We start from the raw sequence: 27,888 nt of genomic DNA on the forward strand, positions 1-27,888 counted from the left end.
TAAAAAAAAAAAAGAGGAAAAAAAAAATCAGTCCTTACCTTATCCCTTGCTCGGAACGTGAAAAATTTAGGAAATTCTCTCTGCGTTAAAGAAGGAAGGAAGATGTGTCAGTCTTTCATAGATACGACCGACTCTTTGGGGGATAAACACAGGGTAGAGAAATAGTCAAGCATCTAGAAGACAGTTGCCTAGAAAACACAATCCTTACCTAAGCTCAGTCTGGAGAAAAAGAATGATCCTCTGGGTAACCATCACTTTGACCCCATTTAAATTTGAGAACCACCACAATACTAACCCAACTAATAGCTACCCTCTTCTAGGGGGAAAAATGGTATTTTTTTCATTTCCCAAGTGGAAAACGCCTTCTTGGCTGCTACCCATGGCAGAAACTGGCACATAAGACCAACGCATCGTTATACTGCAAGCCCTGCAATAGTAGTTACCGGATTGATTTCCCAAGTTTCTCCTTAAGAAACTCACAGTGTAACTCACCAGAGAACATAGCATCCCCAATCCACGCTTTTTTCCCCCCTCATTCACTCTCAAGTCGATAATTTCAAAGGTTTAAACAATAACATTTCAAGACAAAGAAAAGTGTGAGATGTTACTTTGGTCAGTAGCCCTCTATGTCTAGGAAAGAACAGGGTGGAACTAGCGAACATGCGATCATTAGGTCTCACTGCTCTTTTGCAGGGCATTACCCAAGAAAGCGACCAATTTACTAGAACCTTATTAATTAACAAAGATGAATTCAATTAGCAGAGTCCATTAGTTTCTGAAATTTAACTTATTAACACCAAATACCCCTGTTTCTCGGATGGGAAGCTCTACTGGCAGTGTTGGAATCAAGTCATTACTATTTGCCTCCATAGGAGGTTTCATTAAGGCATCTTCTTCATTATGAGTGCAATGTAATCAAACACTTATCGGTACAAGGCAGAGAGACCAGGACTGGCTGCCTAAATACCCCTCAATGAACTTCAGGAACCATGAAGGAGACGTGAACTGAAAGCCTTGCGGGTGCCAGGCGCTCTCATGGGTTGACCGTTGAATGCTCTCAACAACCTCTCTGGAAGAGCACTGCTTTTTTTTTTTTTAATAAGTTTTTATTGTTGTATAGTTGCTATGCAATATTGTATTAGTTTCTACTGTATGGCAAAGTGAATCAGTTGTACATATACATATATCCCCTCTTTTTTGGAATTCCTTCCCATTTAGTTCAGCACAGAGCACTGAGGAGAGTTCCCTGTGCTACAGAGTAGGTTCTCATTAGTTATCCGTTTCATACATAGTATTGTTAGTGTATATATGTCAATCCCAATTATTATGACCCTGGAAGGTGAACTTGGGTCTAACGTTAGAGCCCGTGCCATTTCATCTCTACCTAGCAAGTATAGGATGTTACCTATCTATTCTTCTTTTTAGTCCAAATTCCTTATTTAGAGGACTTCTCTTTCAAGAACCATGTTTGTTTCTGAGACAAAAACCAAAAACCCCAGAAAATGAAATTAAGGCTTTAAGGGAAAAAAAGGAAAAAAAAAAAAAAGGCAAAATTCATGGTTCTTAAATTTATGGAAAACTTCTTGAATACTTTCCATAGGTCTTACACTTCACTTTAACTAGAACTTGCTCAGTTAATAAATCTTTTTACATTTTCCTTGGCATTTTAACTGGGAAATAGCTTCTAGGAGCTTGTTTAGCAAGGCCAGCAAACCACTTGTCCAGGCGTGGGTCTTCAAAAGCGCTTTGAAAGTGGATTTTACACAGCACTGATCTTTTACTGATGATGTTTTGTCCTAAATAATTCTCTAATTCCCCTGAACGACAGTGAAGAGCATGGGGATGACTTCAAGGTTAAGCAGGAAGATGTTGAGCTGAATTGTCAGTAGATTTCATGCTCCAGGCTTGATACAGTCTAGTTTTGGTTTTATTCTCAAGAGGTATGGCTTTCAGAGCATTAGCTAAAAAGTAACATGAGTCAAAAAAGAAGGGTAACAAAGTCCTTCCATGAGATTTTTCTGAAAGAAAAGTCAAGGAAAGTAATGATACAATATTTTAATCACATACTCTTCAATTCCTCCTTAACTTTAATTAATTCGTTACCTAAAATAGTTACTTAGTATACCATTTATGCAAAAGATGAGATGACGTGAACAAATGTTCTTAAACTTTTGAATAAATTTTTAGTTCCACAGTGAGGTCCTCACTAAGCACAAAGCATTCAGAATAGGAGATGGCACGAAATTCCATGCAATGGTAAACCAGGATTAATGAGCAATTCTCTAAGACAGGGAAAGACTTTTGTAGAAAATTGCATTGTTTTTTTTTTTTCACTCAAAAGTCACAGAAATACAGAAAACACAGAAAAGAAGAAATCCCAAAGTCTGATTATAGTTTCAGTAAATTTCTTCATCCTACCACATCCTCATACAGCCAATTTTTCCACTAACGGCATTCAAGCTTATTCCGTCACTAATGTAATTGCTTTCTAGGCATTCTACTAGTGTTATGGGCAAATATCATAATTGAATGTACACAAAGAAAAACCCTCTTAGTGTTCTGGTACCAAAAAACAAAAGAATGCAACGTTTCTCTGGAAGAAATTATACCCCTGCTGTGTTCTAATCAGCCAACCATCATCAAGACAATCAGAATAATTTGCCTAAATTAGCCAATCAAGACACCCTGCAAATCAGAGAATGTGAAAACCCGCAACAGAAAACATCATAGCTGATTATGATACTAATAATCGTGTTAAGAACCTAATGAGATGAAGAAATGGGAAGCTTGCTGGTGCAATTCTCTTTTACCTCAACATGCTGAGAACTAATTATATAGGCTGTAATTAAAACAAAAACTCAAACCAAACCTCCTGAAAAACTAATAGTGGATCCACTAGCTAACAGAACTGCCAATTTTTCCCTAGCTTTATTGAGATATAATTGACATATCAATTTTTTTTTTAAAGAAATGAACTACTAACCATGATAACTGTTTTCGATAGTGGGCTCTTCCTTCAGGTGAAAACAATCCAAAATATTTAAAGTGGGAGTCACTCACATAAAAATCAGTAAAACTGCAATTATCTCCTAGGTGATTTACAGCAGGATTTTTTAAAATCTCATGAAATCTTACAAACAAGAAACAAAAAGAAACTACAGGTGGAAATCTGATTTAGAATCTCATCATGGTTTCTGGACCTAATGCTCTGTTTGGGCAGCCAAGTATAAGAAAAGATCTGAGAAACACGCATTTTAGCATCCTTAACAAAACTTTGCTGGAAAAAAAATATGCAAAGCTTCTTAAAGTATACGACTTATGTTAGAATTAAACAGCATCTTCTGCCGCACTTTTTGGAATTCTAGATCTGAATATGCATGAAACGAACAGAGACTTAGTACTCCCTAAAACTGGAGAACAGCAACTTAATATAGAAATTCAGAGTCTTCTTTTGCTTTCAAGGCCTCAATTTTTTTTTTTAATATGAAGAAGATATTTACAAGGATAGACTTGCTTTTCCTCAAACTTCCTGTTTAAATATCAATGTTAAGCATTGATAGTCACAGTCCCATTATGGGTATTTGCTTTAATTAGATGATTATGGAAACACTCAAACACCAAGACTCCTTAATGTTGGTGACTACTGCCTGCTCAGAAGAATGGTCTCCATGTAGAGCCAAGACACTTAGGCAACAGCAGACATTCTGGTGGACAGATCTCCGGGGACTGTGTTGATGAAACAATATTGGAAATAATTCCAGCCTTTGCTGCCATGTGAATAAACACCTAACATCCACACTCTCTAGGAACCTCCACCCGGCAATGTTCTGGTCCTGAAGCAGCCCACGAGATGACGACTATGGAACAGAATGGCTGCCTCCTTCCACAACAGTCATGTTGTTCTTGAACCAAACATGGTAACCTTCCTCCTCTCCTTGCCCCCTCCCACACGTGTCTCCTCTTCTACTCAATAATGTGGGGATTTTACAGTGTAGAGCAGGGGAGGCTGCATACATAACAGTGGATTACCAGGAAGCCGGAGAGATCAAGGGATTCATCACTAGTGCTCCCGGAAAGCTTCCTCTTTTTCACACCACACTAACTATGGGCAAGCGCACGTCGGATGACACGACAGAGGCCAAGCGTCCTTCAAGCCACCACCAGCGGAGGAGCTCAGAGCAGCAGCATGATGGTGAGCCCCGGATTCGTACAACTCCTGCCAGGGCTTCCTGGCTATGGCAGATCCTGGCCAGAGTTCAGTAATAGTCACCCTTGCCCGCTGAGTAATTGCTAATCATGCCTCAGGGGCCTAACATAAAAACACCCCAACTCCTCTGCCACCCAATTCTTCAGGGAAAATCCAGTCCATACCTGAACCTTCATGTTCTCTGCATCCTAAAGCCACGTGTACTACACTTATGACAGATCAAGTCACTGGACAATTTAACTGATTTCCCACTTCATGCCACTATAAATGGAAACTGGACAATGAATGATCGGGAAGACCACCTGCTGGGCTCATTTCCAAGCAGATCTTGCTTATACATGTCTCTATTCAACTGAAATCTGGAAATATTAAGACAGCAGGGTGAAAAAAAATGTTTTAAAGCTGTTAGATGTTTTCTAGGACAAGATGTAGATTCAATGATAAGAAAGTGTCCCAAAAAAAGTCCGTGACAATTAATTGCTTTGGCCTTTAAAAAAAAATTCAGTGGAGGGTTTTATCATAGAATGCTGATTATAGAAAACCAGTTAGTATGCAATAGACATGAAGACTCTAAGGAAAAAGGAAAACAATTGCACAAATTCAGTGTTACTCCTCAGAATAAAATATATTCCAAAATCAGTGATGAAAGAACAAATTAGATTAGCGCTTAAGAACCTCGCCCGATACTTTTTCTAAATTCAGGGCCTGGCTCTGGCATGTCTACCTGAGTTCTGATCAGCATCTACCAGCCACAGTATTTATTTGCAGATTCTCATACTCTATCCCCAAGTATCAATTTTATTCTCTAAGCTCCTGATTTTTCTTCCTAAAGCCCCGGGGTTCTCTTTAAGCTCCTCATACTTCTCCACTGCCTCCTGTCTCCTATCTACAGTTATTGATTGATATATATCTGCACTCTGCTTGATTTCCTGACATCAATAACACAGGGGAATTGTGGAGTCCACAACATTTCCTAAAGCATTTCAGAAAATCCTAGCTCTTTAGCCTGCAGGCTAGGCTCTCTTGTTTCTCTATAGACTAGACCAACAAGGTGAACTGTGGAATGGAAAATAGAATATCAAGTGTTAAGAGACCTAACAAACAAAGGGGCAATAAAACCCACCCACACACAGGTCTTTGAGTTTAGGAAGTCCTTTCCAGCATCCCAAGTGCTACCTTCATTACAAACAAGTGAGCAGGGCTTGAAAACTAACTTAATTATCTTGATTGCTAAAAACAAAATAAAATTCTCATCAGAAACACTAAGACTTCGTAAATATCCTTTGGAATCTTACTTCACCATATCAGGAGGAATTTTTAAAGAAATATTTTGACGACATTCAGCCCTTTGAGAAAATGACATCCTGACTGCAAACTGGATTTTTGACCTCTCTGCTATAATGATACTCAGTATGCTCATACACAAATACACCATGGTTCAGATACCAGGCTATTTAGTGAGTTCTCTTTATTCACATTTTTCAGTAAAAATTTAAAACTCATAAATATTAATAGTCAATTTGGTTACATGGGAGAATCAGCAACTTAATTTTTATTTATTTCTTCCTGGTAGAATTAACATAAGACAAAAACACTAACTTGGGCTCTGTTAAGGCATTTTAAATAATAAATGACTGTTCTTCAGAACTGGCAGATCTCAATAATAGAATCTGAATCTATCTTCGGTAGAAGTCAAGACCTCAAGTACGAGTGGCAGTCTTTGATTACTGATTCACTGTGTGCACAGAAGAAATTACTAGTTAGCGCCTGCTTCTACCTTATTCATTTGGATAAATGCATGTGCTCACTCTTAACTATTTCTCAGAGATACACTGAGAATTCATTATATGGGGAAAAAAGTGGGGGGGGGGGACCCTTTACTCTGAATCCTCTGTAGAAGACCTGAATACCCATTCTAATACTTTTTCAAAGTAGAGGGACCAAATATTAGACCAGCCCTTCTAAAAATAACCAGCAGCTAACAGATAAAACAGTAAGTGATCTTTCATCACGGTTTCTCTTACTTACATGAAATCTCTGATCCACTTCATAGTTGACCTGTTTCCTGAAATCCTTGCAAATGAAAGACATAAAGGAAGGGGAAAAAAAAGCAGAAGGCAATTAGAAATAAAATTTTAAAAGAACTGAGTAAAAGGAGATGACAAACTAATGGTTTTCTTGATTAAATTTATACTGAAACAGTTATTCCTTTACATAAATTCTACAAGTAAGTGTACGGTTATAATTCCATTTTTCACTTTTAAAGTTCTAGCAGCAGCATAAGAAATATTACGGAGGTACATAATTCACATGCCAATACCTTTTGTGCAACCAGGAAAGTAAGGCGTCGGATCCCATGTTCAACCAGGGTAGCTTTCTACAAACAAACACGTAAAAACAGAAGATACATGAGACCACCATTCATCCTAAATGTTAGCCTGTTCAGTCCTCAGAAGGCCCTGATTGGGCTAAGCATTCTTTTTGGATATCTATATCTTGACTTGGCACCTTCAAACTTGCAAATAAATAAGTCTCAACCTGGCTTCTTGGAATGAGTCTTACAGAATAGGTTTTATATATTGATCTGGATGAAATGGGAAGAGAACTCTGTGGAGGAGAAAGGGTCATATGGGGTCATCTAAATTCTCTAAGGACTCATACATATCAAGGTAGACAGTAACACATTTTCTGCTTACAGAAACTGCACTGTTGGGCATGTATTGAAATATGGAGAACAAGACTGATACAGAAGCTAAATGAAATCAGGTAGAGGAAAAATAAGAAACTTCCACAAAACAGGAAACTTAAATCCTAAATTGTTATTTAGACTATAGACATCACCTATCATCTGATACAGTATTCCTGGAATTCAACCTAACAAATTCTAACCTTATTAATTCTAAAACATTTCCTCCTTATTTTATAGGGAGGCATTTTTTAAAGGATTCTGTTTAAAAGTTGTTAAAAACAATGTCTAATGGGCATTTAAATTCAGTGATTATTCATAGTTCTGCTTGGCATAGGCAAGCAGTATATTAGAAGCCAACAGGGACTTCCTTGGAAGTCAGTGGTTAAGACTCCACACTCCCAAAACAGGGGCACGGGTTTGATCCCTGGTTGGGGTACTAAGATTCCACATGCCTCATGTGTATGTGTAAGACACTCAGTTATATTCGACTCTTTGCAACCCCAAGGACTACAGCCTGCCAGGTTCCTCTGTCCATGGTTTTTCTTCAGGCAAGAATACTGGAGTGGGTTGCTGTTCCCTTCTTCAGGAGATCTTTGCAACCCAGGGATTGAATCTGGGTCTCCTGCGTTACAGGCAGCTTCTTTAGTCTGAGCCACCAGGGAAACCCTACATGCCTCAAGGCATGGCCTAAAAAATAAACAAATAAATAAATAAAAATAAGATGATATGGGCTGGGGTGGGAGGTGGGAGAGAGGCTCTAGAGGGAGCGGACATGTGTACCGATGGCTGATCTATGTTGATGTATGGCAGAAACCGATACTGTAATTATCCTTCAATTAAAAATAAATAAAATGACAAAAACACCATGGTAAAAAAAAATGTTAAAACAAAAAAAAGAGAAGTCAACAGAGACTAGCAGTTTCAAAACAGTTCCTTCTGTGAGTCTTGGGCCTTGGGCTCTAAGCCTTCCTATAGTCTGTCCTGCTCACTCATCTCAAAAGGCAGGGACAAAGCAACAGATGAATGAACTAAGTAAAAGAGATGCTCTTAAAGGTCCCTAATAAAGAGGGGCTACCCGGCAACAAGCAGAAAAGCAATCCCACTTGTTGGATGACCTGAAAACATACATGAATAACACCAACAGAAAAACTATGCCGACTTTCACAACTCACATCCGGATTTTACTTTGATCATACACTTTGCTTAACTCTAACTGAGAAATATATTCATAAACCAATTCTTAACTTTACTGATAATATATATATTTTAAATCCAAACTGGCTGCCCCTATAAATAAGCACATCCCTGGGCCATTTCCTCTTATTTTTCCATTTTTATTATGGCAATTTTTAGTAACAAAACTAATCAACAGCATAAGCAAAAGTAGAAAAAATTAATTTCCTAATAATAAATTCCTAGATCAAATATAAATAAATTTGGGCTTAAGTACATTTAAAAATGATTGGTATGGGCATCGTACTCACTAGTGTAAATAACCAAGTGTTGATACTACAATAAGAAAAGAAAGGGAGGAAGGAAGGGAAAAAGGGAGGAAGGGATGGAGGGAGAAGGGGAGGGAGAAGAGGAGAAAAGGGAGGAATAATAAGGTGGGGTGTGGCAGTGGTGGTTCTCTGATTCTGTATGCCACGGTATAGAAACATTTCTTCTGACACCAACAAAGAATTCCACTACAGCCAACTCCTTCGAAGATAAGCATCAATAGCTATGTTCCGGCAAGGGAAGAAAATAACTTTAATAATGCCATGATTTAAAATCAAAATTGTTATTGCTTTAAAAATTCCACAAGTGGCTAACAATAACAGCAGAGCAACAGGATTCTGATTACATTGTAATAATGCGGGGCTCACAGCAAGTCCACAGCTATTACCCAGCGATTAGGCGTCAGCACCTGGAGAAACTCCATTTACACTGACTGCTTCAATCTCCTCCACAAGTCATTTACAAATATATGATCCTAATTTCTATGAGAGAAAAAAAGACATGCTGGGACTAGAAGATTATTTGGACAATTTGGATCAACCTATTTGATAGTTTAATGTGTGCTTTAAAAAAAAAACTTTTTCTAAACTGCTAGAAGCATGATTACGAAGTGAAAAACAAAACTAGTTATCACTTCAGCTTTTTTTTTTTAACTGTTTTTGTTTCCTTTCCTTTTCTTTTTTTTTTTCCGAAACAAGTAGGTGAAAATGTTCAATATTCCTGGATAAGCACGGTACGTGATACATAGCTTCTCTTGGACTGTTGACATAGTCTACCCTTTCCCTACCGAACAGCCACAGGCAAAGATTCTGGGTTTCTCTGTGCCTCAGTTTACAAGGCCAGTCAAGGAAAAAAGAAAATTTCTTATCATCACTTAATGCTACAAATAAACAAAGTGAAAATGGAGAAACTGCCTCTTTAAGTCAGTGTGTGCTGACATACAACACTTTGATCTGATTGTAATAAAAAGCCTAAGTGGAGGATGAAACAATCAAATGTGGGGAATTTGTGCTCAAAACCTGGGAAGAAACTCTGACAGATTACTTCACCAAGCACCAGCACCAGCAGCCAAGCACAATACTAGGACTCTCCCCGACTCCCTGGCTGCTGGTCTCAGGTCAATTTTATGCGATCACGCACAAGTCAAGGGCAAGACAGGAGGCAGATTTCTCCTCCAGAGAAGAATTGCCAGGCATGGCCTCCGACTTTGACTTCTCTGGAATGGCCTTTCCGCACTACAGCCCCACACTGCAGTTCATGTGCTGCGAAGGCATCGTGGGGAAAATGCTAGGACACACGTTAAGCACAAATTACCATCTTTTCCTAGGTACTGACCATTAGCATGACAGGATGTGAACACCTATGGCACTAATTGTTTACACTGTTGGATTTTTAAAAATCTGTTGGACATCACTGATGGTCCAGTGGTTAAGATGCCATGTTTCCAATGCAGTGGATGTGGGTTCAATCCCTGGTTGGGGAACTAAGATCCCACATGCCACCAGGTGTGGCCAAAAAATAAAAAAATCTATTGAGTTCCTTATGACAAGCACTACGGGCTAGATGCTTTCCATTCAGAGAGCACACATGGTAGGGAAGGGCAGCTGAGGAAGGGTACATTGACATCTATCGTACAGCACAGACGATCATTTTGAACCTTAGACTACAAGCATCTGAATGTATTATTTATTAAAGTACCTAGATCTGTGCCCCCTAGAGCTGGTATAAAAGCCTTAAACTCTAGTTTTTTTTTCTCTATCACCTACCAGCTGGTGATTAAAGGGCCTTAACCTCTCTGAGCTTGAGCTTTTCCCCACATGTATAGTTGGAATAATTCTCGATTAATCTAACCCCATGGGATTGTAGTAAGGTGTTAATAAGTTAAAAAATTTATACAGATGGTCTTTCAAAATTTAAAGTATTACTATTGTTAATGAATTTATATTGACCACCTAGAAATCCAAGGGAGGAAAATACATCTTAGTTAAGGCTACACAGAGAAGTCCTCATAACAGGGAAAATTAGAGACAGTTCTTAAAACAAGCAGGGTTTAGATAGAAAGGGGGAGGGGGAGACAGGAAGGAGGGAAGGAAGAAGGGAAAAAAGTAGAAAACATTCCAGATAAGGGGAGTTGAAGAGAGCACGCAGACAAGGTAGATGAGACAAAGACCTGGGTCTTCTCACGGAACAGCAAAGGCTAGACTGTGGGCCTTCATTAATAGGCTAAGTTAAACAGTAAGGCAAGGAGGTGTCCGGAAGGTAGAGAGAATCACTGTTGAGTGCAAGGGGGCACCGTGGACATTTATTTTTGTGCCAGTCAGTAGAATGGAGACTATCTGGAGGGGACGTGTGAGGATCAGAAGTAAACCTGTCACGATGACTCAGGAATGAGGTGAGGAGGGGTGTAAACTAGAGACATGGTAGTGGGAATTAAAAAACTGAAAAGAAGGGGCCTGGAAGCGAAAGGAGGAAGGAACGGGCAGGGAGGGAGGGGTAGAATAAGGGAACTGCAAACCAGAGAAAGAAGCCAATGATTTCTGAATGACTGGGGACAAAGGGCTTGGCTACTTGAGGTTATTTTTGTTCCTGTTTAGTTTTTTGGTGGGGGATGTGAGAATTAGAAGATGTGAAGGAAAATGATGGGAATTCAGGCCTTGACTATGGAGTGTGATGTCAACACAAGATACCCAGGTGACATAAAATTGAAAGGAGGATGGAACTATAACTGATATTTTCAGGGCTGAGAGGGAAAGACATAGAGGGAGCATGAGGGGAGCTTGGGCCTTGACATGTGTGGTTAAGTCATCAGAGGAAATTCAGCAGGTGAAGTTCAAGACTGGAGCTCTGGAAAAGATCCAGCAATATAACTTCTCTTCCTTAAAACATTTTGAATATTTAAGTTCTATACTTCTTGACATAAAAAAGATATATATTTCAAACTATTAAATCCCTTTGGAATTTTACCCCTAGAGGCAGAACTATGTCAAAGACACAGCCATTATCAGTGATAAGGCCTTACAAATAGCAATTGAGAAAAGGATGGATACATCACACAGGCTGCAGGAAAGGGGCCATCGCCAGTGTCCACCCACATGAAGACTTACGTTTTGCTGGGTAAACTCTCGGAACATAGCTGCTAGACTGTCATCCTCGATGTCACAGTCTGTTTTGATAGCCACATTCAAAATGTGAATTGGTTCATCCCTGGGGACCTGTAACCCAAGAATATGACACAAAGCACTCAGGAGGCTAGCTAAGACGGGGGCAGAGAAAAGTTACAGTACTTGGGTAGGATACTAGGAAAAGACACATGCCCCCCCTTCCCAGAATATTTTTGGGTTGCCCATTTGTACGAGTAAGAAAATGAAACCATTGCCAACACCCACAATGGAGATTAAAGCCACCTAACTTTTAAACAATAAGGTGGCAAAGGCATTAATTAGAGGTGGCCCCAAATCTTAACTTGCTATGAACTTGAAGACCATTGTCTCAACCTTTTCACCGATAAAATGGGAATGAAACCATTTGCAACATTTCTTCAGATAATGTAAAGGAAAAGGAGGAAAAGAAGCTATCTGAACATACTCCCATTTTTTTTTTTCCTATTATTTCCTAACAATTTGTCAAACAGAGGAAGGATCAAACCATTATGGGAAAATAACCTGGTAGGGAAAAACCAGGACCAAGTGTTTACTGAGAAATGGAAAGAAGGGTTTAATAGAAGGACAAAATTTTAAACAAAATGCCTATTTTCTTCTGCTACCTGAAGCCCACCATTCATTGAAAATACAAAAGCACTGCTCTGCAAACATACAAGCCATCCATGATCAAGAGTTAAAGCAACCAGAGCTCAAGTCTTTGAAGCAATATTCAGAGACCCAGAGGCAGCTGCAGAGCATACAGCCGAGTTCATTCTACACTATGGATTCCATGGTTAATTCAGTTATTTTTGTTTTTAGGTTAGAATTTATGTTCTGTTTCCAAAAATACTTAAATGAAGTATATACAATTAAGTAATAATAATAAAGAGAGTACACAGGGGACTTCCCTGGTGGTTCAGTGGTTTAGAATCCATCTTGCAATGCAGGGAACGTGGGTTTGATCCCTGGTTGGGGAACTAAGATCCTATAGGCCTCGGAGCAACTAAGCCCACGTGCCACAACTAAGACGCACTGCAGCCAAAAAGATAAAAAGGTTAAATAAATAAATGTTTAAGAGAGAGAGAATATACAGTACAAGTTCCATATCTGAAGAGGCAAAGCATTCTCCCAAAGGGGACACCATACCTTGTCTTCATCATACAGAGACGTGTGACCTGCCTCAGGGAATGTCGGGCTTTGGGGTGGGGAATCACAGAAGCAGCCCATCACTTCATCAAAGATCCTGAAATATACCAAATACCAAAGAAACACCCACCATGAAAAGGGGCAGAAACCCGAAGTGGCAGGCCAGCTCCGTCTAAAAGAATCATCTGTCCTACCGCGTGCTTAGCAGTCAACTGAACAGAATCACCAGTGGCTAGACAGGACGTGCAGAATTTCTACCATGTGGCAGAAATTAGGAGGACGGATGGTGTAAACTTTCATAAACCATATATATTTTCTATTTTAAAAAAAGAACAAGCCCAAGCTTTTCTGTTGTGTTTTTTGTTTGTTTTTCATATGTAAGCTACGAGCATTGCTGTCATCATCGGTCTTAAAATAACAGAAAGAGCCTGGGACTACAGCAGTGACAGACCAATGTAATTACCCCTCCCCCTAGGGTAATGCACCAGTATACATCAAGAGATAGATGCTGAATGCATTTAATCAAAAGATGCATCGTCTCTGGTGGGGCTCACTCTAGTGCTGTGTTTAATTTCTCCTGGCATTTCACTCATCACAGAGCAGACAGCTTCTTCTACTAGCTATTGAGGAAAAGATGGTTTTTGTTTGTTCCTTTTTTTCTGACCAGACCCATATAATAAGTAGAAGCTTGTAGGGTCTGCTCGGGAGGGTGGAAAGGAAGGACAGATACCTCTCCCGGGGCATGTACCAGCGAGGGCTACATCTCCTTAGCTGGCTTGTGGCTAATCTGGGAGCCTCTATTCACTCAACAGAAATCTGAGATGCCTTACCTGACAAAATCTTCAAAGGTCCGAAAAGAGACCATCCCGCCCATCCGCTGACACGGCGGAGTGAACGCGTTGTCCAGCAGCACGTCGCTGACACTGGCTACGTGAGTCATGCCGTAGTGGTTGAGGTTGGAGGAGAAGGACATTCTAAATGGTAATTCAACCGAGTGTGTTAGACAAGGAGGGTAGGAGCAAGGACTGGGAGAGCCACAACAGAGGGACAGAGCGGGGACAGAGGTGAGACAGGGTCAGGGGGCAGAGCGCAGGCTTGGTTTCTGACCCACTATGGAGAAGCCCATGTTACTAGACTCACATTAACCCTTGCCTTGGGATTTTCCCTCCACACAAACAGCATTTTTACCACCCCGTAAATTTCTCCACGTAAAAACCTAAGGAATAATAACATGGCGGTTTTCACACACTGACATCATGACATATCTAGTGAATGAAGAGCACATAGGGGTGAAAAACCATCCTGCATCTTCCCCTTCCCCCAAACATCCTCTCTTTTAAAAGGAAGTAAGCCAGGCAAGTGAGTAGTAGCTAGGCAACACTGGAGGTATTTTTCTCTAGGAACTGTAATAGATTAAGGATTCACAGATAGATATCCACATGTACAACAACAACTCTAAGTCATCTGGAATGGTTTAGTGAATCATTATTTTAAAAACACACACACAAAAACCCATGTTTCATCAGAGAGAAGCAAGTCGCAGTCTATAAAAGGAACTTTACTGAGGTGTCTATCTTTTCCTTTACTGGGCTGATGGGAAGAGTAGTCATAAGGATCATAGCTCCTCCCTTTTTGAAAGAGAAACAGTTTTGCCAAATTGCCTTTTTTATATTTAAACATTTCTATACCAAAATAAGCATATCATCAGTAAAAGCCCTTAATGCATCCCAGCGAAGTACAGAAGGGCAGAGCATGCGTCTCAAAGTATGTGTAAGCAGGACCAACATGTGTTGGAGATATTCCAAGGGAATGGATCTGTTTGATCTAGAAACATAATGAATCTGGATGTTCCTTGATGTGCCTCAGCAGTGTGTACTGACAGATACCGCTGTTCAGTGTAGTGATGCCCACCCCATCAGGACAGCCTTTTAGGGAGGACCACGCTAAAGGGTGCCTCTAGGACTTGCCCAACACATGTTACCGGCATACTGAGCTGAAGCAAGTTCAGAGCGTGGCAATGGCACCTGAACTTTGGGGAGCTGCTCAAAAATCTCCAAATGTACCACCTGTAGTACTGCAGGGCGCAAGACAGCCAGCAAGGTGGACTCCAGATATGGGCATATATTGTTGCAAATACTCTGTTGCAAATATAATATACTCTGTTGCAAATATAAATGGCAATGGAATTTTTTATAAATGGGACTGTTGCTCACACAGACTATAGAGACTGACACTCCAGGTTTTTATTCCCTTGGCAGACGACTATGAAAAAGTGCTTCATCTTCTGACACTACCAGGGACTAGAAGGTAGAGTGGGAGAGGAAACCATTGATACCATGGATGAAACAGACAGACGAAGCACATGGCAAGCAAGTCTTACACATGGTGTTCACTAGAAACTGGGATTCAGAGCTGCACAAACTCAGAAATGCTATCATCCTCTTTTCTAGGATCACCAGATGTGTTTAGTAAAGGAGCAAGTTTGTGAGGCATTGTATCTTTTCTACTGCCTGGTGTTAGACAGGAAAGAGAGTCCAGATAACCCGTAAAGGGGACTCCTGAAGTTGCTAACAGGTTGTGTTTGTGGCAAGCATGGGGTTAAGCATCTTTATCGCTCAACTGAGACCCCATGGGAAATACCTACATTTCTGTTTCCCCTGGTACTATGCTCTTGGGCCAGGACAGCCAAAGGCAGGCAGGAATGAAGCAAGACTACCCTCCAAGAGCAGACAAGAGGACCAAACAGAAGCACTCCCTTTCCTCTCCCCATCCAAACTAAAAGCTATGGCCAGTTTTGATCACTTAATATTTAAAGGGAGAGGCACAGAATAAACACAAGTCTGTACATATTTCAGTGTACTGCTGGTCCTCTACAAAGAGCTCAACACCGACTTTAGCACTTGGCGAATTCCAATCAAAATTACTGTCCTCTCAAACTTGCATTGTGTTGCCTTGCTGGGTTCAGGAGCAGAAGGAACTCAACTTATTAGAAGTACCACTCTGTGTTATATCAGTCTGGAAACGTCTTCACAGGGCTACACACATCAAAACTGTAGATACACTCTTCCAGTCTTAAATTCATTACAGGTCTGAGATAAAACTTGACTTGCATAGCATCATTAACACTTTAGAAAAACAGCTAACAAACTGATAAAACATGAAATCAGCTATTTCTGCCTGTGCGCTCCTCAAAAAGGAGGCGCAAATTAGAGGAAACTAAAAAATTGGAAAACTGAGGAACAGTTTGCCAGGACAGGAGTGACCATAAGGGTTTCTCCTATGAAAGCCCCAAACTAGACAGGGAACTTAGCAAAAGATGTTTACAGCAAAGCTGAACATCGGACAGGTGATTCATTCCCCTATTGTCCACAGCTAGACAGGAGCTGTTCCATACTTTTTGAGTGTTGCTTTTTGAACGGCTGGAGAAAAGCTGAAGACATGTTTTCCAAACAGAAAGTATAGTTTAGTATGTCCAGAGGGGAGCTCAGGACCTCCGAGCAGAAAGATAACATATTAGCTTGTCAAGTGAAGTGTTATTTTTTTCTCCTGGTTTCACTAAGTTACAAAAAAGAGGCTTTTAATTGGAAAAAACTAAATATACTGTACCTGTTTAGCGTGGGGATGTTCCCTCTGTAATTAAACAACCACAGTTAGTTACCAAGAGGTTAGGGGAAAGCCACAATAAAAGAACTGTCAGAGCAGATACAGACCCGTCGTGAAGAGTCCCAGTGTGGCGGCTCTGTCCTTCCGCAGACATAGTTAAGTGCTCATTACGCTTCTACCCACTGGGTGCCTCCAAAGAGGCTGACCTACCTTACCACAGCAGCTGTTGATGGAAAGGGTCAAAGTGTATTTACCACTTTTTTTCAACAGCTCTATTACCAAAAGTAATGCAGAGTAAAGATGAAAGACAGGCTCATGAAAATTAACTGAAGCTGTATAACATGGTATATTATCTTAAGCTTCAACATGAGGTATAATTCTTGACAAGATTCTGAGAGCATCTTACTTGCTCCTGTTTTACTAAAAATGCCATAAGGAGGTTCAGAGAAGTTGATGCCACAGCCTTTCCCTCATTAACTGATCTTCTAGGATGTGTGAGGAACCTAAAAACTGTCCTCTAAGAAAAGACACCAGGAATCTGGGTTTCCAAGCACCTTTTCTAGTTCTCTCTCACTCCACTCCTGTAGAGGGGGGGGGGGGTAGTTTGGGGGTGGTGTAGGAAAGACAGGTATTCTGTGCTATAGGAGCTTAAAGCTAAAATCATGCAGGAAGCTGATGATTAATGACTCCCTGATTAGACTAGTATAAACTATTACAAATTAATCTTTTTTTAAACAAAATTAATTTAGGGCAATCATGACATTTAAACATTTAAAATCTCTGGGCCTTCCATGAATACAGCCTTACCTAAATTTGGCAAGCACTAGAATTTCCTGATAGAGAATGCTTCTGAACCATGAGAGGAACACTAGGATAGAAATGGAAACTGTGAAGCAAGTCTCTTGCATTATCTTTGGTCTTTACCACCAATGCTTTTCTCACCCTTTAATTTGACATCAGTCATTTCCTCGACTGAAACAAACAAACAAACAAACAAACCCAAATAAAAGCCCTTATTTTCAATGGTAAAAGGGAAAAGTTACACTCACCACCCACAATTTAGGAGTCCTGTAAGGGGGCTGATTGGTTGATATCTTAACCTTCTAACACTCTTTTATCAGCATTTAATCATTGTTGGGGTTTTCTGGCACACAGAGGACTTAATGGGCAGAACAGAGTGGGTGGTGCTGATGATATGTGGGAAGGAGGAGAGAGGGAGGAAAATGATGCACTTTCCACGGCAGTGAAAGGAGCAGAATAGACTGAGCTGGCCATATAAATAAAGAGTGGTGACATATCACTGCACACAAACTGTATACCTCGCGTGATTTGTGAGTAGCGATGCTCTTTGCATCAAACCTGTATCACAGAGCGGATGCCTAAGGCAGCAAGAGCAACCTCTGAGTGCAAAAACCTGCACCTTTGCTCTTTGGATTCTTTCCGTCTCTCTTAGGGGGAAGGGGTTTCATTTTACAAGAGGTCCTTCGTTATCATGTACTTGGTCCTCATCAGCAAACAACAAGCACTCGTGGGTTCTAGAGAAGAAGCGGGAAACTAATAGGAAATCCTAATGAGAATATAGGAAAGTCCTCCTTTTAAGATATAAAGGATTCTCAAGAAAAAGGCCACCTGCACAGGCTCTAAACGATAAACTTCAGTTCAGAAAGAAGGACCCTACAAACAAAGCATCTCAGGCTCCTTCACATCCAGAGTTCAGGGATTCAGAAACCAGGGTAATCTCTCTCAACTGTTAACCAATTTCTTACACTAATAAGATGGTCTCACTGCTTCTGTGGCTCTCTACTGGAATCCCTTAGGGAGTCCTTCCCAAGATGAGGGCCAAGTTTTCAGCAGAAAGGGGCCTGAATTGAAAAGAACGCCACCAACAAAAAGACAGCCCTTCTCTATCAGCAATCCGCTAGCTCGCACAGGGAGCCCCCTGCTGCTTTGTTATAGAATCGGGCACCATCTACGCAGTATGGGGTAAGAACAAAACTCCCAACATCTCCAGTCTTTAAAGGACCGGCCTCAAATCGATCATGTAGGAGGTAAGTTTAGAGTCAGTTTATCCCCTTTGGTAGAATAAGAATCTGTGGGGCTGTTGGGGAGATAAGCAGGGAAGGTTAAACTCTTTACTACAGAGTAAACACTTAGCCGTGTCCATAACAATCATTTATACATTTTGTTACTCTATATAGGGGCTATTTGATCAATTTAAGAAAATGACCGATGTGGCATACTGCACACTATTGTGATACACCAGAATGCTCGATCAGTGGTCTGCACAGAAATCAACCACCAACGTGGAGATTGTATATGAGTCAAATATTCCATTTATATAGCTGAAAATAAAATAAAATCTGCCACATTTCACTGCATTCTCATCATGCAAAAATAAACAAATTGCTCTATCTCTGATAGGGCAATCAATTGCATTCCCAAATATGAAAAAAAAAAGAGTATAAATTCATTTGTAAGATATTTGCTGTTTAGGTCTTCAGAGAACTTAAGATGATGAATCTTCACTCACTATGTTTTGAAAAATATTAAAATCATTTCCCTTCTAGGAGATTAGCTCCATTTTACAGATGTGGTAACTGAGAAATCAAAGGGGATGTTTTCCAAGGACATTGCTAAATAAAGTGTCATAAATCAGAATCCAACCTGGCATTTTCTCACCTCAGCTCCAGAGGTTAGCATTCCACATCGATATAGACTAAATTTAAAGGAGGACAAGAGAAATCCTTTGAATGCTGAGGTGCTCAGCATTAAGTCACCTCTGATTTTATCGATCTGCCTGCCTAGGATGGCTGGAGAGCCTGCTTCAATATGAATGCAAAGTCAGAGTTGCTGCCGGCTGGCTGAATCCTCTTTATTTAAGGAACACTGACTTCTCTGGCAGTCACAAGTTCTCAGAGCCTTTTACCATCCCTTCCAGCTGAATTTCATTTTGCTGAATTTGAGCTGGCCCTACATAAATCTTTTATCATATAAAAATGTTCCCGATTCTTCTGCCTTCTAACTTGTAGGGGGAAAAAAAGGAGACCCTATAGGAAAATGATTGGGGATGCATGCAAACAAGCAGTGGTTATATCAAGCTGTGACTCAGAGCCAGGATAAGGAAAATCTTTTGAAATCAGGCAGTAAAGCAGAATCAGAAGAGGTTGGCTGAATAACCTACTAACTAACAGCAGTACCATAGGAGAAAGAACAATTTGACTGCCTGTGACCAGTGGTGGCCTCCTTGCGTGAACATGTTTCTGCAGAAGAGTCCGAATCAGGAGCTGTAAAACACATCTGAACCATGTATTTCTGTTGGCGTCTCTCTGACCACCTCCTTGCTGTTCAGATGCCCCAATTCCATGGCAGAGCTTTCGTTTACAGTAAAATGATCACTGCTTAATTCATCAGCAGCCCCCTTCCAAGCCCCTTCTTTGCTCTGTTGGAAGGTTCTGCTCTTTCTGAAACAAGTCTGCCAACAGAGCTACAACACATTACTATTGCCTGCTGTATAATTAGCTACAAATCTACAGCACAAAACTACAGGGATTTACAGGTGCCCAGGATTCCGCTTTTCCTTCTGCCTGGAATCAGCTTGTCCTCCTTGACAAGAAGGGACCTTGGGCTACCTTAATGATATATTGAGAGTTTTAAACTCGACTCTCCAAGCTTATGAGTCTAGAGTGCCAAAGCTGAGCCATGGATACCAGAAAGCACGATGGTAAGCACTTAAACGTGCTGAGAATCTTCCCTTCTGCCAGATGCTTGCATCTTATCAGCAGACTCCCTTGAATGAAGGAAGCAAGAGCTGTAGGGGTTTTATTTATTTATAACTCATTCTGGCCTGCCAACTACAACCAAGTGCTCCCACTGCTAAAAAATGCTACAAATTGGATGACTTCTGCGTCTCTCAGTACAAGCCAAAGAAGGGTTCTAATCTCTGGGTGTCAAAGATTACCAGGATTCTCAAGAATGGCAATGGGTCACTGATGAGTCCCATGGTAGGGGCTTCTGATTTCTAAACTTCCTCACAACCTCCTTCATGAAAAGAAGGTCCAGAGGCCATCCACCTACAGTGAAACTGAAGGTGTCAGGAGCCTAAATACAGTCGTGACCGAAATGTGCTATCAGGGGAGAACACAGCCGATCTCTTCTGGATGTGAGACAAGAGAAATGGAAAGTGTTTGAATGAAAACATTCTATCACAGGGGGCCGAGTTCACAAGGAGCAAATAGCAGAGAAAGTGCAGTGCAACTCGAGTTACCTTAAAACATGGATTTCCGTCTAAGAAATCGGTCCTCACCCATTATGCATGTACAGAAATACACAACAAATTGTATTTCCATCTTCCGATTCAACTGTGATGCTTCTTATCAGAATCACAGATGAAAAGTTTCAAAAGGCAAACTGTTGACTAATAGGTATTACTTATGAAAATCATCCGGAGTTTTAAATTTCATACTCTCAGACTGCCATAATATGCACAGCCATATGCATGGCTATAGAGTTTATGGGATAATATACTTTACATATGTTTGCATAAATATAGTTATATTTTAGAAGATGAAATACACAGGCTGCCTAAAGAGCCTATTTGTTTCCAGATTATTCTGAGTTGCTTAATATGTCCAAAGCTAAGTAAAATTGTGAATGTCAAACGATTCGATGAATCGTCAAAAATACATTTAGGATGAGGCTTTAGTGTAACAAGCTTTTCTACCACCAGCACAAGAGAATGATAAAACTATGGATTCAGAATAATAAAAAATACACAACTATGAGTCTAAACTCTGGGCCTCCCTGGAAAAAGACAGAGAAAAGGGAATACTGAATGATAGCAGTTTGAGTTCTAGGATTAATCCATGCAAAATACTGGTTGAACTCAATGAAGAGCTGGCTTGATGGAATCTTAGACAAAAGAATTAAGCCCTAAAAGTCTGCATGATAATAAAATGTTCTCTCAGTGCGGATCAGCTACGATGACTATGCCTGCACCAAGAAAATGACTAAAAGAAACCCACTCATTTCTCTCCAAAAGACTATTGCTAACTGGCTACAAATTACCTTAAAAAAAAAAAATCCAAAATCTCCTTCCCTCAAAAAAAAAAAATTCACATACAATAGGACATAGTCCTTACTTGCTAAGAAGATATAGAGGGAAGAAAACACACATATTTCTCATATATATACGTGTTCCATATACACTGGTTTCCTACTATGCTTAAATTAGGAATTTAAGAAGGGAATTTAACAAGAAGGGAAACTTGATAATATCCGGATACTCTGGTAAGACCTGAGGATGCTAAATAAGTTCCAACTACAGTTCCCTGCCACTCCCTTCCCCCCCAAAATTGGAACTCTTGCATGGAAGAGCAAGAAGAAGATAATATACCTTAGCTGAAGCCTACCTAGCAAGAAGGATGATAAGAAAGGTCACAGAAATAGGAAATGGTATTTCTTTTAAATGACTGTTTAGTCATGTGATGCCTTTCCTAACACTGAGAAGTGTATTAGAAAAAAAAAACCACAGTCAAATTATACTGAAACACACAGTAATTAATTGTCAAACAAGTTTCAGCACAGCAAAACGAATAAGCCAGAGAGTTCTGCTGTGCGACACTGTACCTAAAGTCAATAATTTACTATATACTTAAAAAGTTAACAGGGTAGATCTCATGTTAAATGTTCTTTCCACAATAAAATGTTTTAAAAATTTAAGTATTAAAAAACGTCAAGCAATACAAAGTATCTCAATAAATTTAAGCAAAAAGGCACCAAACATGTCCACCACATGCTAATTGCCCAAGTGTGCTGAAATAAAAAAGAAGCGGGTGTCTTCTCTCTTCTCAGAGGCTGCTCCACTTATCTGCCATGGCAGCTGCTTGTGTTTTGCCTACTTCTCTAAAAAATCAAAACATGTACAAATGGGACATGATCTTCAATGCAAGTGGCCTCGAGGGCATTTTCCTGAAAAAATACCCTGCTGTTGTCAGTCTGCAGACAGAGAGCCATGTTTCATCCAAACCCACAGGGGCTAAATCCCTAGTCAAAGACAAACTACAGGAATGGAATTCCACAAGACGACCCCGTACACAACAAGAGACTGTAGTCTTGCTTTGAAAATACAGCATAGAAAGATACTCCCAAGGACTTGCTGGATAGGTTTAGTCTACTTCGAAGGAATGCCTGGCTAGGAATGGGAAGACCAAGTATCAGCAAAGAAAATGCAAAAAACTGGTTAAAGAATGTATGTAATTTTTTCCCCAAGAATTTCTAGTGTGTTACAAGTACTGGAGTGGGTTGCCATTTTCTTCTCCAGGGAATCTTCCCGACCCAGGGATCGAACCCAGGTCTCCCGCATTATAGACAGACGCTTTACCGTCTGAGCCACCAGGGAAATAATTCAGCATTAGATATGTAAAATGTGTATATTTATATGCCTGTTCTATGTTCTCACTGAATAATTTTTAAAACGTGTAAAATACTGTAGTATATCTACAGTGTCAGAAGTGACTGGTCCCTGTAACCATTTACAAAATAAGCAACATCAAAGCTTGTAAAAATAATTCTTCTAGGGGCACTACCACTAACATAAAACAGAGCACTCAGTGTGATTGTCCTAATTAATTCTTGATCAGTTGAGTTGACTATGTGGCTAGGAAGTGCTGGAAATATGGCTAGTCTGTATTGAGACATGCTGGAAGCAGAGAATACACTCTAAATTCCAAAGAGTTAGTAAGAAGAATGGAAAATCTCTGGTTAATAACTTTTTATTAAATATTAAAATGAAACTTCGGACACAATGCGTTAAATGAAATGTTAAAGTAACTTTATCTGAGCATTTCCTGGCAGTTATAGTGGTTAGAACTCCATTCTCTCACTGCCGAAGGCCCAGGTTCAATCCCTGGTCGGGGAACTAAGATCCCACAAGCCATGCAGTCCGGTGCAGCAGCAACAACAACAAAATATCATTTTACCTGCTTCTTATTAGATACGCCCAATAGAAAATTTAAAATTATATATATGGCTTGCAATATACGTCCAATATGTTTCTACTGGACAGTGCTGGTCTAGTGGTGAAAGTGAAAGTCAAAGGCGCTCAGTCGTGTCTGACGCTTTGCAACCCCATGGACTATACAGTCCATGCGATCCTCCAGGCCAGAATACTAGAGTGGGTAGCCATTCCCTTCTCCAGAGGATCTTCCCAACCCAAGGATCGAACCCAGGTCTTCCGCATCGCAGGCGGATTCTTTACCAGCTGAGCCACCAGGGCAAGTCTAGTAGTGCTGATTCTCAGCTGCAGATGTTCAACAGAATTATCAGAGCAGCTTTTTCAAAAAGTGATCCCCTGGACTCTGGTTCGAAATGAATCAGAATCTTGAGAGCCAGGAACCCAGTAGGTTTATTTTTTAAAATACTTAGCAGCTAATTCTGAGAATCACTAACCTAGAGGTTAGTGGACACAATCAGGTCCTTGAGTTTTACTGAACTGAGAGTGGAATGAACACTGGTAGACAGTCTCCTGTAACTGACTTCTGTAGAATTAGAAACAATAATGCTTATTGCCTACTGTTGACAACAAGAATAGAAAACAACAAAAGTCCTGAGGTTAGGGAAAAAAGTTGGAACTTGGCTCAAAAATAGCTAAAACTAAGATACTCAAGAATTCTTTCGTAAGGGTGGTAGGTCTATGAAATTATAAAGAACTTGGCTTTTGTCCCCAGTCCCTGGGGGACAGGCTCTAAATCCTTGGAACTTCTCAAGTAACAGAAGTGCCTTCATTATTCATGAGCTCCTTGGATCATACCTGAGTTTACGTTAAGAGATGAGATAACTCAGGACAGGGTCTGCTCAGTAGAAAAACCAACCAGGTGACTAGAGGGTCAGCTGGACCTCTGGGGAGGGGACAGGAGCTGGAGGGTGAGTTTAATCAAGTGGCCGATGATTCAGTCAATGGTGCCATCGTAATGAAATCCTGATAGAGACACTGAACCCTGAAGTTCAGTGGAACTTCTTGGTTGGTGAACAGATTGATATGCTGGGAGGACTAGGTACCCGGATTGTACAGGGAAAGAAGGGAAAAACTGTTTAGGACCCACCCAGACCTCCCAGACCTCCCTCTATGTATCTCTTCATTGAGTTGGTCCAGATCTATATCTTTTATAATAAAACTGTGATTATGCGTACAGTACTCTGCTGAGTTCTGTAAGTTGTTCTAGTGAATTACTGAACTCGAAGGGGTCATGGGTACCCCCAAATTTATAGCCAGTTGGCCAGAACCGCGGGCAGCCGGGGAAACCCACTTGTGGCCACATTCTAAAGTAGGGGCAGTTTTGTGAAGACCTGAGCCCTTAACATGCGGCATCTAAAGCCAGGTGGTAAATGTCAGAGCTGAACTGCAGTATACTAACTGATGTCAGGATAAAGTCATAACTGCAAATTGTTAACAGAAACATTTGTAAGAAAATGTAAGATCTTACAAAACTAAATTCAAGCAAATTTGTAATAAGTGAATAAACTATGTTCTTAAAATTGAATACAGTTTTCTGTAATTAAAAGTTGATCATTCACTTTATGGGCTTCCCTGGGGGCTCAGTGGTAAAGAGTCCCATCTGGCAATGCAGGAGACACAAGTTCAATCCCTGGGATGGGAATATGCCCTGGAGAAGGAAATGGCCACCCACTCCAGTATTCTTGCCTGGAAAATCCCACAGGCAGAGGAGCCTGGTGGGCTACAGTCCATGGGGTCACGAAAGAGACAGACACGACTTAGCCACTAAACAACAGTAAATTTTGTATTACTAAACTAACAAAAGGACTTTAGATCTAAAACAGCATTAAAACAATTTGGGCATTTTCTCTGGTTTTCACAAAGATTATTTTATCTTTCCTTCTATTTTTTGAAGTCTTTATCGAAGCAGTTACAATACTGCTTCTGTTGTTTACATTTATAATTCTGTATATACACAACCAAGGAAGACTTTAGAAAGACAGCAAGGCTGCAGCGAGATTCTGTTCAGGTCTCCAGAAGAATGTGTACCCCTTGGATGTTGGGAGGGACAGGTATACAAGTCTTGAAACCATATCAAGAATAATCATACCCGAGTCACACCCCTGAGAAGGAAAGGTGAATAAGATTTCTTAACAGTTCAGAGGCATTCCTCTCAATTTTCCAACCAACTTTCCCTCACCAAACTGGACACAGATCCTCAGATAAAGAAAGTAGGACAGGGAGAGCAATTCAGAAAGACAAGGGGAGCAATGAGGAGGGAAGGAGATCAGAAGCAGCGCTGCAGCCTGACTACAAATCACTGCCCAAAGCAGGAAGAAAAAGCGAATGTCCTGAGAATTACAAAGGGTGGGAAGTATAGTGTGTAGTTCTCTACAATTATTCAAGGAATGCCGGAGAAGAAAGAAGCCCGAGTGCTGAGCCCGTGTGTGCCATGAGTACCTTGCCTGCTCGCTGAAGGACAGCCATTCGTTTCTGGAAAATGAGATTCTGAAATCCACGGAGGCGAAAATGTACTGAGAGATGCTTGCTAAATCAAAGATATATGCTTTTCTCTGCCAGCCATAAGGTATTTTCGAGGGAGAGGAGTGAAAGGACCTTCTGAGACAAAGAAGACAAGTACTTTTTTCTGAAGACAACGGCTGCTCGGCTGCTGACCTCTGCTGGATCAACGCTGGCATTCAGTGGCCGCAAGGCTCCCGCACACACCTCTTTGTCTCTAGGAAGAGTTGCTATTGCTTTGGGTGAAGTGGCAATTCAGGGCAGAACCATTTCTGTTGTCTGTAACTAAGGATCCCCAAAGACACGGTACTTTGTAACACAGAGTGAAGAACCAAAGGCCATAAAGAAGAAGTGGAGGGGGTGCAGCTTAAGACTGGCTGTGGCTATTTATATTTCCTGTGGTGTTACTGAGGAGAATGAAAATACGGAAAGGAGATGACTCGAGGTGGGGATGAAATTCCTAGGTTTTTCACTGCCTGGGAATACGTGCAAGAGAAATGAGATTATTAGAGAAAGTATTTCCATCTTAAAGCCAAAGCAATATTTTGGTATTATTTGCTGGAACTGGCAACAAATTTCCATATGTACATTTTTTTTAAGGGTGGAAGAAAGTAAAATTAATGGAATTAACACGGATTCCATTATTAATGTGTGGAATTAATCACACATTACTTATGTGAGTAATTTACTTGAATTTAAGTTTGCTTTCTGAAGTGTGATTTTTAAAAACAGAATTTCAACTGCTAAATTTACATGTGTGTTTTTGGAGAGATCATGAAACTGGTTCAGGTTCAACCCACAGCAAACATAAAGGGGAAAAAGGCATTCCACTCAAAATATTTTTATATCCTGTTGACTTAAACTGCTACAAATGTGATTTTCTGGCAAAACTCCAGAAAGTAAAATACCAGTAAATTCTTTCTAACTTATAAAAAGAAAGAACTATGCCTCCTTCATGACAGAACACAAGCAAAAATGAACGGAATCCTCTTAACCTCGTATCTAAATTAGACCATACTCTCTCTCTCCAGGTCAAAGATCAAAAAGCAAAAAAAAAAGAAAAGAAATAGCTACCAAGAGGCTCTTCTCTCATGGCTTAAATGTATTCATTGTCTGTTCTACATTTCTAGCTAAAAAAATAACCACAGAGAACATTCACACACATTACCTCTCCCCCTCCCCAAACTCTCCAGATAGAGCTCTGGTTGGCTCAGGTGCATGCACCCGCTCAGACTCACCTGTTTGGATGTGATGTGGGCAGCATGAACTGAAATTCCACCACACAGGTGTTGTCCTTCAGCTGCCGGTGTTGTACGCTATTAAGTTCATAGGCGATATAAGCCCTTCGAACATACACCTGGTTAAAAAATAATCCTCAGTAAATACACTTGAAAAGCAGAAACTCAGAGGTGGTTAGTCCAGGGAAAAGACAGTCCTGGAAAGAGAGGGATGGTGCAGAAAGAAGAAGGTGGTCTCTGCTGACAGAAGTCCCATTGCCGAATACACACATACATATCTTGCTTTAATTAATACGGCTGGAGTCTTACAACCATACCCATGACTATAAATGGAAAAGAAGCCAGCCTGCCTCTGCTGGACACCTCTAGGTGTGCTGAGAGCCCCTTACACTAATCTAAACTCGAGAGAAACTGATCATTAGCAGAAGGGCATACAGAACTAGGATTATTAATTCATTACACATGATGACTTCAACAGAATATAACATCAGGGACTTTCCTGATGGTCCAGAGATTAAGAACCCACTTTCTAACGCAGGGGACACGGGTTCGATCCCTGGTCCAGGAAGATCCCACATGCCTCCAGGGCAACTAACCCCATGTGCCACAGCTACTGAGTCCACGTCCTCTGGAGCCTGCACGCTGCACCTAGAGAGATCAAGCACCACAACGAAGATCCCACGTGCCACAGTGAGGACCCGATGCAGCCAAATAAATAATTTTTTTGTAAAAAGAAGATGAAAGCAAACAGGGAGAAAAATGAGAGGTGCCGGCTCTGGGCCACCTGAGGCGTGAAAATACAAAACAGAAACCACCGAAGTACAGTCTCACTCATTCACTATCTCGTATCTTCC

At 40.5% G+C, this 27,888-nt stretch overlaps 1 protein-coding gene across 4 annotated transcripts in view; it reads right to left on the reverse strand.

Moving 5' to 3' along the window:
* Positions 1-27,888, reverse strand: part of ACACA (acetyl-CoA carboxylase alpha) — a 244,316-nt gene that overhangs the window by 103,505 nt on the left and 112,923 nt on the right. For 3 of the 4 annotated variants that reach the window (XM_069602731.1, XM_069602732.1, XM_069602730.1), the window contains 8 exons: positions 27,035-27,153; positions 16,289-16,312; positions 13,513-13,656; positions 12,683-12,779; positions 11,501-11,608; positions 6,528-6,584; positions 6,236-6,280; positions 39-80 (listed from right to left, as the gene is read on the reverse strand). In XM_069602731.1, coding sequence (XP_069458832.1) covers positions 39-80; positions 6,236-6,280; positions 6,528-6,584; positions 11,501-11,608; positions 12,683-12,779; positions 13,513-13,656; positions 16,289-16,312; positions 27,035-27,153 — 636 coding nt within the window. The remainder of the gene's footprint in view (positions 1-38; positions 81-6,235; positions 6,281-6,527; positions 6,585-11,500; positions 11,609-12,682; positions 12,780-13,512; positions 13,657-16,288; positions 16,313-27,034; positions 27,154-27,888) is intronic. The other variant, XM_069602734.1, reaches the window with a different exon arrangement.

Source organism: Ovis canadensis, chromosome 11, assembly GCF_042477335.2.
Source record: "Ovis canadensis isolate MfBH-ARS-UI-01 breed Bighorn chromosome 11, ARS-UI_OviCan_v2, whole genome shotgun sequence".
Taxonomy (NCBI): domain Eukaryota; kingdom Metazoa; phylum Chordata; class Mammalia; order Artiodactyla; family Bovidae; genus Ovis; species Ovis canadensis.